The 13,184-nt window shown below is 42.8% G+C and overlaps 1 protein-coding gene across 2 annotated transcripts in view; it reads left to right on the top strand.

Annotated features, from left to right (window-relative positions):
- Positions 1–13,184, top strand: part of DHRSX (dehydrogenase/reductase X-linked) — a 531,490-nt gene that overhangs the window by 87,365 nt on the left and 430,941 nt on the right. For both annotated transcript variants that reach the window (XM_077294696.1, XM_077294697.1), the window contains exon 3: positions 4,573–4,641. In XM_077294696.1, the coding sequence (XP_077150811.1) occupies positions 4,573–4,641 (69 nt within the window). The remainder of the gene's footprint in view (positions 1–4,572; positions 4,642–13,184) is intronic.

Genomic DNA, 13,184 nt, shown 5'->3' with positions numbered 1-13,184 from the left:
GTCCTGTGTGAGCTCCCTCTCTTTCGGTCCTGTGTGAGCTCCCTCTCTTTCAGTCTTGTGTGAGCTCCCTCTCCCTCTCTTTCGGTCCAGTGTGAGCTCCCTCTCTTTCGGTCCTGTGTGAGCTCCCTCTCTTTCGGTCCTGTGTGAGCTCCCTCTCTTTTGGTCCTGTGTGAGCTCCCTCTCTTTCGGTCCTGTGTGAGCTCCCTCTCTTTTGGTCCTGTGTGAGCTCCCTCTCTTTCGGTCCTGTGTGAGCTCCCTCTCCCTCTCTTTCGGTCCTGTGTGATGTCCCTCTCTTTTGGTCCTGTGTGAGCTCCCTCTCTTTCGGTCCCGTGTGAGCTCCCTCTCTTTCGGTCCCGTGTGAGCTCCCTCTCTTTGGGTCCTGTGTGAGCTCCCTCTCTTTCGGTCCTGTGTGAGCTCCCTCTTTTTCGGTCCTGTGTGAGCTCCCTCTCTGTTTCTATCCTGTGTGAGCTCTCACTCCCTCTCCATACTGTGTCATTTGGAGCTCTAGTTCTGCTTGGGCCTCATTCAGCCATTGCAATGAAAAGGAGAATCTGTTTACGTACAAGAAAATCACTGATGGAATACTAATGGTAAAAATTTAAACACTTACCAAACACTGATGAAATTCGGATTAAAACACTAATGACACTTGGATCGTTTTTGGAGTATGTGAAAAGCCACAAATGTCTGAATGAGGCCTATTGCTGGAATCTGCCCTCTCTTTCGTAGTCTGCCCCAGACTGTCTGATCATGGAGCAATGGCACAGTAGCCGGCTTTACATTTACTGAGAGCGCCAGGCTAAGGCTACGTTCACATTTGCGTTGTGCGCCGCAGCGTCGGCGCCGCAACGCACAACGCAAACAAAAACGCAGCAAAACGCATGCACAACGCTGCGTTTTGCGCCGCATGCGTCCTTTTTTTTCATTGATTTTTGACGCAGCAAAAATGCAACTTGCTGCGTCCTCTGCGCCCAGACGCGGGCGCCGCAGGGACGCATGCGGCGCAAAACGCAAGTGCGACGCATGTCCATGCGCCCCCATGTTAAATATAGGGGCGCATGACGCATGCGGCGATGCTGCGGCGCCCGACGCTGCGGCGCACACCGCAAATGTGAACGTAGCCTTAATCCCATCCCTGCATGCTTAGAATAGATAACTGTAAGCCCTGCACCAGCAGTGCCATGGATTCTCATAATAGAACACAAGGAGTGATGGATGGATCAGGGCTAACCGCAGTCTGAGCACTAGCAAGGCTATGGCAGTCGTCATTGATAATGTTCTGGTTCAGGAAAGGAGAGTATGCAAATAATTCTAAAAATTATTTTACTTCTATAGCACCAACCTATTCTGCAGCACTTTACAATTCTGAGAAGACATGTACAGACAATATAAGACAGTGCAGAGTAACACATAATTCGACAATTACCAAGAGACAGGACCCTGCTAACAAGCTTACAATCTATGAGGAAGTAGGGGAGACACAAGACAGAATCGTCCAGGATCTGTATAAGTACAGATCAAAAGTGCTATTGATTGTATGAAGGGTGCGGAGACAGACGAGGAGGGACCAGATTCTGTGGAAACTTTAGGAAGTGAGAACAGTGAATAGTTAGATTAGTGAGGTGAGGTGATAGTCTAAAGAAAACTGTCTCATGAGTAAGGGTATGTGTCCACGTTCAGGAAACGCTGCGTTTTTGATGCTGCGTTTTTCCGCAGCGTCAAAAACGCAGCGTCCAGATGTTACAGCATAGTGGAGGGGATTTCATGAAATCCCGACTCCACTATGCGTTAAAAAACGCATGCGTTTTTGCCGCGAAAACGCACATGCGGTGCGTTTTTCAAAACGCAGCATGTTGCTACAATGAGCAAAACACGCAGGCACACCGCAGGTGACCTGCCAGTGACCTCAGGTGCAGTTAAGGGTGGTTTCACACTTGCGTTTTTGTCTGCAGCGTTTTTTGCACAAAAAACGCATGCGTTTTTTCCCTATATTTAACATTGGAAACGCATGCGTTTTTTGTACGCGTTTGGTCGCGTTTTCAAACGCATGCGTTTTTTCTGCATGCGTTCATTTTCAGAAATGCTACCTGCAGTATTTTCTTGCACGTTTTTTTTGCTGCGAAAAAACGCATTGCTGTCTATGTAAACGCATGCGTTTTTAAGCACATGCGTTTGTTTGCGTTAAAAACGCATGCGTTTTTTTTTGGAAAAAAACAGAAAACACACTGAAAAGTCACCCACCACCATCAAGGTGATAAAGGGATCCAAACCCTAACCCTACCCCTAACCTCAACCCTAACCGTTTAATGAACATTTTCTGACAAAGTGCCACGTATTTCAGTGCCACATATTTCAGTGCCACGTATTTCAGTGCCACGTATTTCAGTGCCACGATATTTCAGTGCCACGTATTTCAGTGCCACGTATTTCAGTGCCACGATATTTCAGTGCCATGTATTTCAGTGCCACGATATTTCAGTGCCACATATTTCAGTGCCACGATATTTCAGTGCCACGTATTTCAGTGCCACGTATTTAGGGTTGGGTTAAGTGTAGGGTTAAATGCGTGGCACTGAAATATTGTGGCATTTACGTGAAATACGTGGCACTTAAATACGTGGCACTTATATACGTGGCACTTAAATACGTGGCACTTATATACGTGGCACTTAAATACGTGGCACTTATATACGTGGTACTTATATACGTGGCACTTATATACGTGACACTTATATACGTGGCACTTATATACGTTGCCACTGAAATATCGTGGCACTTATATACGTATATACGTATATAAACGTATTTCAGTGCCACGCATTTCAGGTTAGGGTTAGGGGTAGGGGTAGGGTTAGGGGTAGGGTTAGGGGTAGGGGTAGGGTTAGGGTTAGGGGTAGGGTTAGGGTTAGGGTTTTTTGTTTTTTTCTTGTTTTCTTGTGGTTTTCTATAAAAACGCATGCGTCTAAAAAACGCATGCGTTTTACTGCGTTTACATGCGTTTTTTCACACATGCGTTTTTTTTAAAAACGCATGCAGATAAAAATGCAAGTGTGAAACCAGCCTAAGACTGCCTGGTGCAGTCGAAACGGGTCGACTGGTTAATGTCGACCATGTAAATGTTTCTTATGTATGCACTGTATTTTCTTTTGGAAAAGAAAAGGAAAATCCAGTCCTGTTGAGCTGGACTCCAATTTTTTCTATTTACCTACGGTAATATTGGGTTAAGAAAGGTTAGCAAAGGGAGGAAACACAAGGAGTTCAGTTTTTGAATGATCTAGTTTCGGATAGAGGGAGGACATGATGTTATTGAAAGCAGAGAGACAATCTCTGGTATTTTCTCTTAATGCGGGGGTAGTGTCAGGAGAATATGTGTATAATTGGATGCCTTTAACGTAGTGGTGCTGCTGAAAACCAAATCGACTGATGATTTGTCCAAAAGGGGCACTATGTAAGGAGAAGAGGAGGGGACCTGGACTGAACTGAATTGTCACCTTTTCATGAGCTGAGTCTGGCACTCACTGCTATAGTATTCTCTAGCACTCAGGAGTCCTGCACTCTGTCTACGGCAGTGGTGGGGGACCTCAGGCCAGTGGGCAGTTTACGGCCCATGATTACCTTTTATCTGGCCCTGGGCTGTTTCCTAGGGACTGCAGTGTTTGGGCAGAAGCTGTGTTTTGATAGAAGCCAACCCTTTTATTTTCTTCTTGCTTTGTGAGCATGTGAATGCAGCGATCACTACTGAACATTGGGCATGTGCCGGGAAAGATTACGTCCTGACACCAGTGCCAGAGTCCGGACGTACTTTGTGAGCGGAGATAGTGCGCTGTTTGTACGGCCCCCGCAGAATGGTATAAATATCCAAATGGCCCTTGGCAGAAAAAAGGCTCCCACCCCTGATCTACGGCATATAATTGTGTAACTGCTTTTACTAAGCTAGCAGAGGGGTCAAATCTTTTACGGCATGACAACTGCCAGTTATCTGTTATCAGATTCTCCCATAATGATTCTATGAGATTATCCATACAATGACTGCGCCGTGCTGCTCTCCATGGAGCAATGGTATTAGTCCAAATACAGTAAGATATGTTTAGTAGGCAAAAGTGAGTTTCCTTAACAGGGCTGTGGATACATGATGAAGAAAGCTCCGTCTCCCATTTTCCTTTCTTTTCCTGCATTTCGGATCTGTTCTGTATAGCATGATCCTTGATGAGAATCTATTCTAATTCCAAGCGTTACAGTTATTCTGTTGTTTCAGTGAATACAGGGATTCTGAGCAATGACGAGCAGTTCACTTGTCTCGTTTAGAAGGAAAGAGAAATTTGAAAAGGGGGTAAATGATTTTTCTGTAATATACGGTATATACTAGTTTATCATATATGCCAACACTGTAATTGTTTGGGGAAAAAATGTAACCAATAGGCACATGACTTATGATAATGTGGCGTTAGTTATTGTTCTTTTATTTTCTTAATCCATAAGAACTTCATTCTCTGTAAAACAGCCAGCATTATACAACAATTGTTATCATTTCATTGTAATTCAAGCAATAAATAATTCTGTAATCCATTGCAGTGGGGAACAATGAAACTGATGGCAATGAAGCGGTGACAAGAATACAAGAAGACACCATGAATGAGAAAGGTATGCGTTGTCTATGGAGTCAATGCCATGACTGCCGGGGAGCTAATGGAGCAATCTCTTGAATAGTTACACTTCTTAGCCGACCATAAGACTTGTGCTTCAACTTGACTTTTCTTTGTCATGCCAAGGTTTAGCGGCTTTGAGAAGTCATAAATATACATTCCTTCTATCTTGGATGTCCATTTGCATTCATTCTATGGAAATGTATTCTTAGTCATCAAAAATGGGAAACTTCAGTTTTACAGATGTGTACAGATTACAATATGCAGGAAAACTGATGTTTACAGAGATATGTGTCCATCCTTATCTTTTCTTTGATTTGGATAAGGACTCAGTTCTGATGATACAAATGTAACATAATACTGCAACATGCTAGCAAATGGTTGACAAACTGCAGTTCACATTGAATCCACTGGGTAGAACACATATAGCTTAGACATCTAGTGACAGCCTCACAGAATAATGTTTTTTATTTTAAAATAGAAGTGTATTTTTAAAGGGAATCTGTCACCCTAAAAATAGTATATGAGCTAAGGCCACCGGCAAACATTACAGAATGCAGTAGATAAGCCCCTGATGCTGGTGGCCTTAGCTCATATACGATTTTTGGGGTGACAGATTCCCTTTAACAAACTTTGCATAAAACATTAGCACAGGTGATTATTAGTGATGAGCGAATATACTCGTTACTCGAGATTTCTCGAGCACGCTCGGGTGTCCTTCGAGTGTTTTTTAGTGCTTGGGGATTGCTTTCATCGCCTCAGCTGGATGATTTACAGCTATTAGCCAGGCTGAGTACATGTGGGGGTTGCCTGGTTGCTAGGGAATCCCCACATGTAATCAAGCTGGCTAATAGCTGTAAATCATTCAGCTGCGGCGAAGAAAACGAAATCTCCGAGCACTAAAAAATACTCGAAGGACACCCGAGCGTGCTCGGGAAATCTCGAGTAACGAGTATATTCGCTCATGACTAGTGATTATAAGAAATTTTTATCTTAGCAGAGAAATTCACCTCCTTCCCCACTAATTAGATACTTCTTCCTTCCCCCTGCCTCTAAAATGTGTCTTCCACTGTGAAAAAGCAGCTCAAGTCCATCCTGCTTAGAGGAGACAGACGGTAGGTGTCATGCCACACAGCCATCATCCTCTATGGAGAGTAGAGAGTCGAGAGGGAGAAAGAAAAACATTGTGCAGAGCTTAGTAACAAGTGTTCAGAGGTTGATTCAGATCAGAACACTCAGCTCTGCTGTATAATATCCTCCATGTTGCTGCAGTTTATCTCTGTCGGCTAAAAATGAACGGAGAGCATGGTTCCCTCAGTTGTGTGCTGCGCTATATACAGGAGAGACCAGTGCAGCCCCTCTCCATCCTGCAGCAAACAGTGCATTGCATGTAAGGCTACTTTCACACTTGCATCGTTTGGCCTCCGTCGCAATGCGTGGTTTTGGGAAAAAAACGCATCCTGCAAATGTGCCCGCACAATGCGTTTTTTCTCCATAGACTTGTATTGCTGACTGATCGTGACGTATAGCCATACGTCGCGTCCGTCGTGCACTGGATGCGTCGTGTTTTGGTGTACCGTCGTCACGAAAAAACGTTCAAGGGAACGTTTTTTCGTACGTCGGGTCCTGCATTTCCTACTGCGCATACCGTGCATGTGCGGCCGGAACTCCGCCCCTTCCTCTCCGGGACATTAGAATGAGCAGTGGATGTGTTGAAAAACTGCATTCGCTGCCCACGTTGTGCCGAATTTTCACAACGTCCGTCGGTACGTCGCGCCGACGCTTAGCGACGGTCCCGTACCGACGGAAGTGTGAAAGAAGCCTTAGAGATAGCACATGCAGCAGTTAATTTATATCCTTCATTCTCACATATTTTAACTAGTGAGTTTAAACACCCCTTCAGTGATGACAATTCATATTACCAAATGACCCTACGGGAACATGACTTTTATTATTGTTATGTTAAAGTGGTAAAGTCTGGTTATAATTAGAAAAGTGAGCCTGTGTTATTTCTATATAAAGTAAGATCCCTAGATCCTGCACACTTACAGTTGAAACCAGAAGTTTACATACACTATATAAAAAGGCACACATTCATGTTTTTCTTAATATGTGACATGAAATCATAATAAACCTTTCCCGTTTTAGGTCCGTTAGGATTACCATAATTAATATTTGCCAAATGCCAGAATAATGAGAGAGAGAGAGAATGTTTTAAGGCATTTTTATTACTTACTGCAAAGTGAAAAGTTTACATACACTATGATTTCTATGCCTGTAAACAATTCTAGACTGCCCATATGATGATGTCAGGTGTTTGGAAGCTTCTGATAGGTTTTTTTGGCAACATCTGAAAGAAATCAGGCAATATGTCAGGAAGAGAATTGTGGTCTTTCTCATCCTTGGGTACAATTTCAAGATACCTGCAGGTGCCTCTTTCATCTGTACAAAGAATTATACGCAAGTAGTGTTGAGCGATACCGTCCGATACTTGAAAGTATCGGTATCGGAAAGTATCGGCCGATACCGGCAAAGTATCGGATCCAATCCGATACCGATACCCGATACCAATACAAGTCAATGGGACTCAGGTATCGGACGGTATTCCTGATGGTTCCCAGGGTCTGAAGGAGAGGAAACTCTCCTTCAGGCCCTGGGAACCATATTAATGTGTAAAAGAAAGAATTAAAATAAAAAATATTGCTATACTCACCTCTCCGACGCAGCCTGCACCTTACCGAGGGAAGCGGCAGCGTTCTTTGTTTAAAATTCGCGCTTTTCTTTCCTTTACTGAAGTCCCGGCTTGTGATTGGTCGCGTGCCGACCATGTGGCCGGGACGCAACCAATCACAGCAAGCCGTGACGTAATTTCAGGTCCTTCAGGATTTTAAAATTACGTTCCGGCGTTGTGATTGGTTGCGTCGCAGTCACATGGGCAACGCAACCAATCACAGCAAGCCGTGACGTAATTTCAGGTCCTTAAGGATTTTAAAATTACGTCCCGGCTTTGTGATTGGTTGCGTCGCAGTCACATGGGAGACGCAACCAATCACAAGCCGTGACGTCACGGGAGGCTGGACACGCGCGCATTTTAAAATGGGCGCGTGTCCAGCCTCCCGTGACGTCACGGCTTGTGATTGGTTGATCGCGACGCAACCAATCACAAGCCGGGAGGCTGGACACGCGCGCATTTTAAAATTTTAAAATGCGCGCGTGTCCAGCCTCCCGGCTTGTGATTGGTTGATCGCGACGCAACCAATCACAAGCCGGGACGTCACGGGAGGCTGGACACGCGCCCATTTTAAAATGCGCGCGTGTCCAGCCTCCCGTGACGTCACGGCTTGTGATTGGTTGCGTCTCCCATGTGACTGCGACGCAACCAATCACAAAGCCGGGACGTAATTTTAAAATCCTTAAGGACCTGAAATTACGTCACGGCTTGCTGTGATTGGTTGCGTTGCCCATGTGACTGCGACGCAACCAATCACAACGCCGGAACGTAATTTTAAAATCCTGAAGGACCTGAAATTACGTCACGGCTTGCTGTGATTGGTTGCGTCCCGGCCACATGGTCGGCACGCGACCAATCACAAGCCGGGACTTCAGTAAAGGAAAGAAAAGCGCAAATTTTAAACAAAGAACGCTGCCGCTTCCCTCGGTAAGGTGCAGGCTGCGTCGGAGAGGTGAGTATAGCAATATTTTTTATTTTAATTCTTTCTTTTACACATTTTTACATTAATGTTGTTTCGATACCGATACCCGATACCACAAAAATATCGGATCTCGGTATCGGAATTCCGATACAGCAAGTATCGGCCGATACCCGATACTTGCAGTATCGGAATGCTCAACACTATACGCAAGTACAAAAAAGGTGGGAATGTCCAACCATCACACCATTCAGGAAGGAGACAGGTTCTGGGTCCCAGATATGAACGTGCTTTGGTCTGATATGTGCATATCAACCCAAGGACAAAAGCAAAAGACCTTGTGAAGATGATGACAGAAGCTGGTAAGATTGTGTCAATATCCACTGTAAAATGAGTACGGTATCAACATGGGCTGAAAGGCAACTCTGCCAGGAAGAAGCCATTACTTCAAAAGAAACATAAACAAGCCAGATTAATGTTTGCAAATGCACACAGCAACAAAGACCTTCATTTTTGTAGACATGTCCTGTGGTCTAATTGAACAAAAATGTAACTTTTTGGGCATAATGACCATTGTTTCGTTTGGAGGAAAAGGTGTGAAGCTTGGAAGCCTAAGAACACCATCCCAACAGTGAAATACGGGGGTGGCAGCATCATGTTGTGGGGTTGTTTTCTCGCAGGAGGGACTATTGCACTTCACCATATAGATGACATCATGAGAAAAGAAGATTATTTGGCAATACTGAAGCAACATCTCAAGACCTCAGCCAGAAAGTTAAAGCTTGGGCGGAAATGGGTCTTCCAAACGGACAATGAACTGAAGCTTACTGCCAAAATGGTAACCAAGTGGCTTAAGGATAACAAAGTGAATGTTTTGGAGCGGCCATCACAAAGCCCTGATATCGATCCTATTGAAAATTTGTGAGCAAAGCTGAAAAGCAGGCACGAGCAAGGCGACCTACAAACCTGGATCAGTTTTGGCAGGAGGAATGAGCCCAAATTCTGACCAACTATTGTGAGAAGCTCGTGGAAGGTTATACCAAACATTTGACCCAAGTCATTCAGTTTAAGCGCAATGGTAACAAATACTAATGAAATGTATGTAAACTTTTGACTTTGCAGTAAGTAATAAAAATGCCTTCAAATATTCTCTCTCATTATTCTGGCATTTGGCAAATATTAATAATTATAGTAATTCTAATTGACTTAAAACGGGAAAGGTTTATTCTGATTTCATGTCAGATACTGAGAAAAACTTGTGTTTGTGTCTTTTTACATAGTGTATGTAAACTTCTGGTTTCAACTGTAGCTGATCCACCTAAATACATTCCTGAAGCTTTGCTACCTTGTTTATATCAAGGCAGCAGTCCATGGGTTGATACAGCATAATCAAAATATCTGTAATCTATGATATACACAGGTTTCACTAGTGTATATAATTACAGATAAAGGGATAAAACATAAGTATGTCCCAAACCCCAAAACTAAGGTATGGCTGTGCCATTGATTAATGACCCCAAAATGCATTATAGCTTCCAGTGTTATCTAGGTGTGCACCTTGATGTTTGCGCAGGTACAGACAGAACTTCTAATGAAGTTTATGCTCTTTTCTGATGTATTTCTACCCTTTGTAAATATTATATCTTTCTGTAACACAAGTCCATTTTTATTATGTTGACTACAAGATTAAGCAGAAGCTGTACGCTGTGATTGATTTATTAATATTTCATAGACTGGCTAGGTGACCTTGTGTGAATACTGCAGTATTGCTCCCCATATTACATCATTTCCACTTTGGATGACTTAATTAGTTTTTTAGCATTTTCATTAAAGCAGCAGTGGGTGAAATACATTCTGGGTTTACTAGGTGACATAATGGAGGGTGCTTTTCTCTGGAACTTGTTCTGTCACCAACGCTGCTTTCTACAAGTTTTGCTGATAATTAATAGGGCATGCTGTCTGCAAATAAGAGGGAATCACATTATCACTCACCTCACTTTAAAAGGTTTTTCTGTGATTTTTTATTTAATCACTAAAATGACAGCTGTCACAAACTACTCCATATACACAAAGATCAATCACTGAGTACTGATCTTGGGGGGGACAGAAATGGAAAAAAAAAAACTAACAAAAAGCAAAAGTGAAATACATTGAACCTCTAAATAATAAAAGGTATGTACTTCTATAAAGTGTACATAATATTAGACTGTGCAATCATCCCTATCTAGTGCCAGGAGTGGCAGGTAGAAGAGGGGTTTCCCATCTTATAAAGTATTGGCATTTAGGATATGCCAATTTATGATCAGTTGCGGTCTGACATCTAAGACCCCAATCGATCCTGAGAATTAATGGGTTACTCCCAAGCAGTTTAATAGTTAAAATTGCAAAGTCCTTGTAAAAAATCCTCTCCATTCTCATGAAGAGAGGAATTTTAATTTTATTGTGTACTACTCATCACCCATGTTACCAGCCACTGCTGCAGTCTGTCCGCGTTAACCACTTTTCTGGGCAAACATAACAGATCTTTCCAATAGAGCTTGTAGATATAGATTGGGAAAATTGTGGTACATTTCTGCGCTGCTGAATCACTAGAATTCCAGAATTATTAGTACATGCGACTTTATTATTCCACGCGTTTCAGAGTTCAAGACTCCTTCATCAGGAAACACCACAGGAACATGTATGTTGATGTTCCTGTGGTGTTTCCAAATCTGTATCTAACGGCTGGTCCTTCCTGGACTCGTGGATCTGCTGCAGCGAATCTTTTCAATGCTTCAACTCGGCTACATCTGGTGAGTGCAATCCTATGGATTAACCTTTTAACCTTCTCAGATAAGACACTATTTGCGCTCTTTCCTTCAACAGTTTTCATACAATAGAGCTTGTAAGCGATGCTCTGAAGCTGGCAGGATCTCTTGCAGTGGCCAGCTTTACTTGCACTGATCTCCTCCAGTGCTGCAGAGGCTGAAGCTACCTTGGCCTTCAACATCTGAAAGTGCACAAATCAGAACAGCAATTCAACTATGCAGCTGGTCTAAACTGCCAAGAAGGTAGTCTAGAGACTGGGGGGCTGTTATAATCAAAACATGAGACAAACCCTTTGAGGGGATGCAGCTCTCGTTTACCTCTGCATCCACTATTAAAGGGGGTTTCCCACGGGCAAGGTTCATTGTAGTGAATAGATCTCTGAATAATAATAATTTTCACAATTGGATATGTTTAATAAAAGTTCATGTGCTGAGATAATCTTATATACAAGTGCTTCTCACTAAATTAGAATATCAAAAATTTAATTTATTTTAGTTCTTCAATACAAAAAGTGAAACTCATATATTATATAGAGTCATTACAAAGTGATTTATTTCAAGTGTTTTTTTCTGTTACTGTTGATGATTATGGCTTACAACAAATGAAAACCCAAAAGTTTTTAGCTCAATAAATTAGAATAATAAACAAAAAAACACCTGCAAAGGCTTTCTAAACGTTTAAAAAGGTCCCTTACTCTGTTTTAGTAGGCACCACAATCATGTGGAAGACTGCTGACTTGACAAAAGGTCATTGCTAAAGAAGCTGGCTGTTCACAGAGTGCTGTATCCAAGCATATTATAGAAAGTTGACTGGAAGGAAAAAGTGTGGTAGAAAAAGGTGCACAAGCAACTGGGATAACTGCAGCCTTGAAAGGATTGTTAAGAAAAAGACAATCAAAAATTTGGGGGAGATTTACAATGAGTGGATTGCTGCTGGAGTCATTGCTTCGAGAGCCACCACACACAGATGTATCCAGAACATGGGCTACAAGTTCCGCATTCCTTGTGTCAAGCCACTTGTGACCAATAGACAACGCCAGAAGCGTCTTACCTGGGCCAAGGAGATAAAGAACTGGACTGTTGTCAGTGGTCCAAGATGTTGTTTTCAGATGAAAGTAAATTTTGTATTTAATTTGTAAATCAAGGTCCCAGAGTCTGGAGGAAGAGTGGAGAGGCCACAATCCAAGCTGCTTGAGGTCTAGTGTGAAGTTTCCACAATCAGGGATGGTTTGGAAAGCCATGTCATCTGCTGGTGTAGGTCCACTGTGTTTATCAAGACCAAAGTCAGCGCAGCCATCTACCAGGAAATTTTAAAGCACTTCATGCTTCCCTCTGCCAAAAAGCTTTTGGAGATGGAAATCTCATTCTCCAGCAGGACTTGGCACCGTCCACACTGCCAAAATTACCAATACGTGGTTTAAAAACAACAGTATCACTGCGCATGATTGGCAGCAAACTCACCTGACCTTATCCCCATAGAGCAGGGGTCTCAAACTTCATTCTTCGAGGGCCTCAAACCATGCATGTTTTCAAGATTTCCTTAGCATTGCACAAGGTGCTGGAATCATTCTGTGCAGGTGACTAAATTATCACCTGTACAATACAAGGAAATCCTGAAAACCTGACCTGTTTGCAGCCCTCGAGGAATGTAGTTTGACACCTCTGCCATAGAGAATCTATGGAGTATTGTCAAGAGGGCGATGAGAGAAACCAGACACAACAATGCAGACAAGCCGAAGGCTGCTATCAAAGCAACCTGGGCTTCCATAACACCTTAGCAGTGCCACAGGCTGATTGCCTCCATGCCATGCTGCATTGATGCAGTAATTCATGCAAAAGGAGCCCTGACCAAGTACTGAGTGCATTTACTGAACATGCATTAGGCCAACATTTCAGATTTTAAAATAATTTTTCAAGCTGGTATTATAAAGAATTCTAATTTTGTGAGATAATGACTTTTGGTCTTCATTGGCTGTAAGCCATAATCATCAACATAAACAGAAATAAACACTTAAAATAGATCACTCTGTTTGTAATGACTCTGTATAAGGTATGAGTTTCACTTTTTGTATTGAAGCACTGAA

This window comes from Ranitomeya variabilis, chromosome 3 (genome assembly GCF_051348905.1).
Source record: "Ranitomeya variabilis isolate aRanVar5 chromosome 3, aRanVar5.hap1, whole genome shotgun sequence".
In the NCBI taxonomy this organism is placed as follows: Eukaryota; Metazoa; Chordata; class Amphibia; order Anura; family Dendrobatidae; genus Ranitomeya; species Ranitomeya variabilis.
This window is presented reverse-complemented; position numbering and strand designations above follow the sequence as displayed.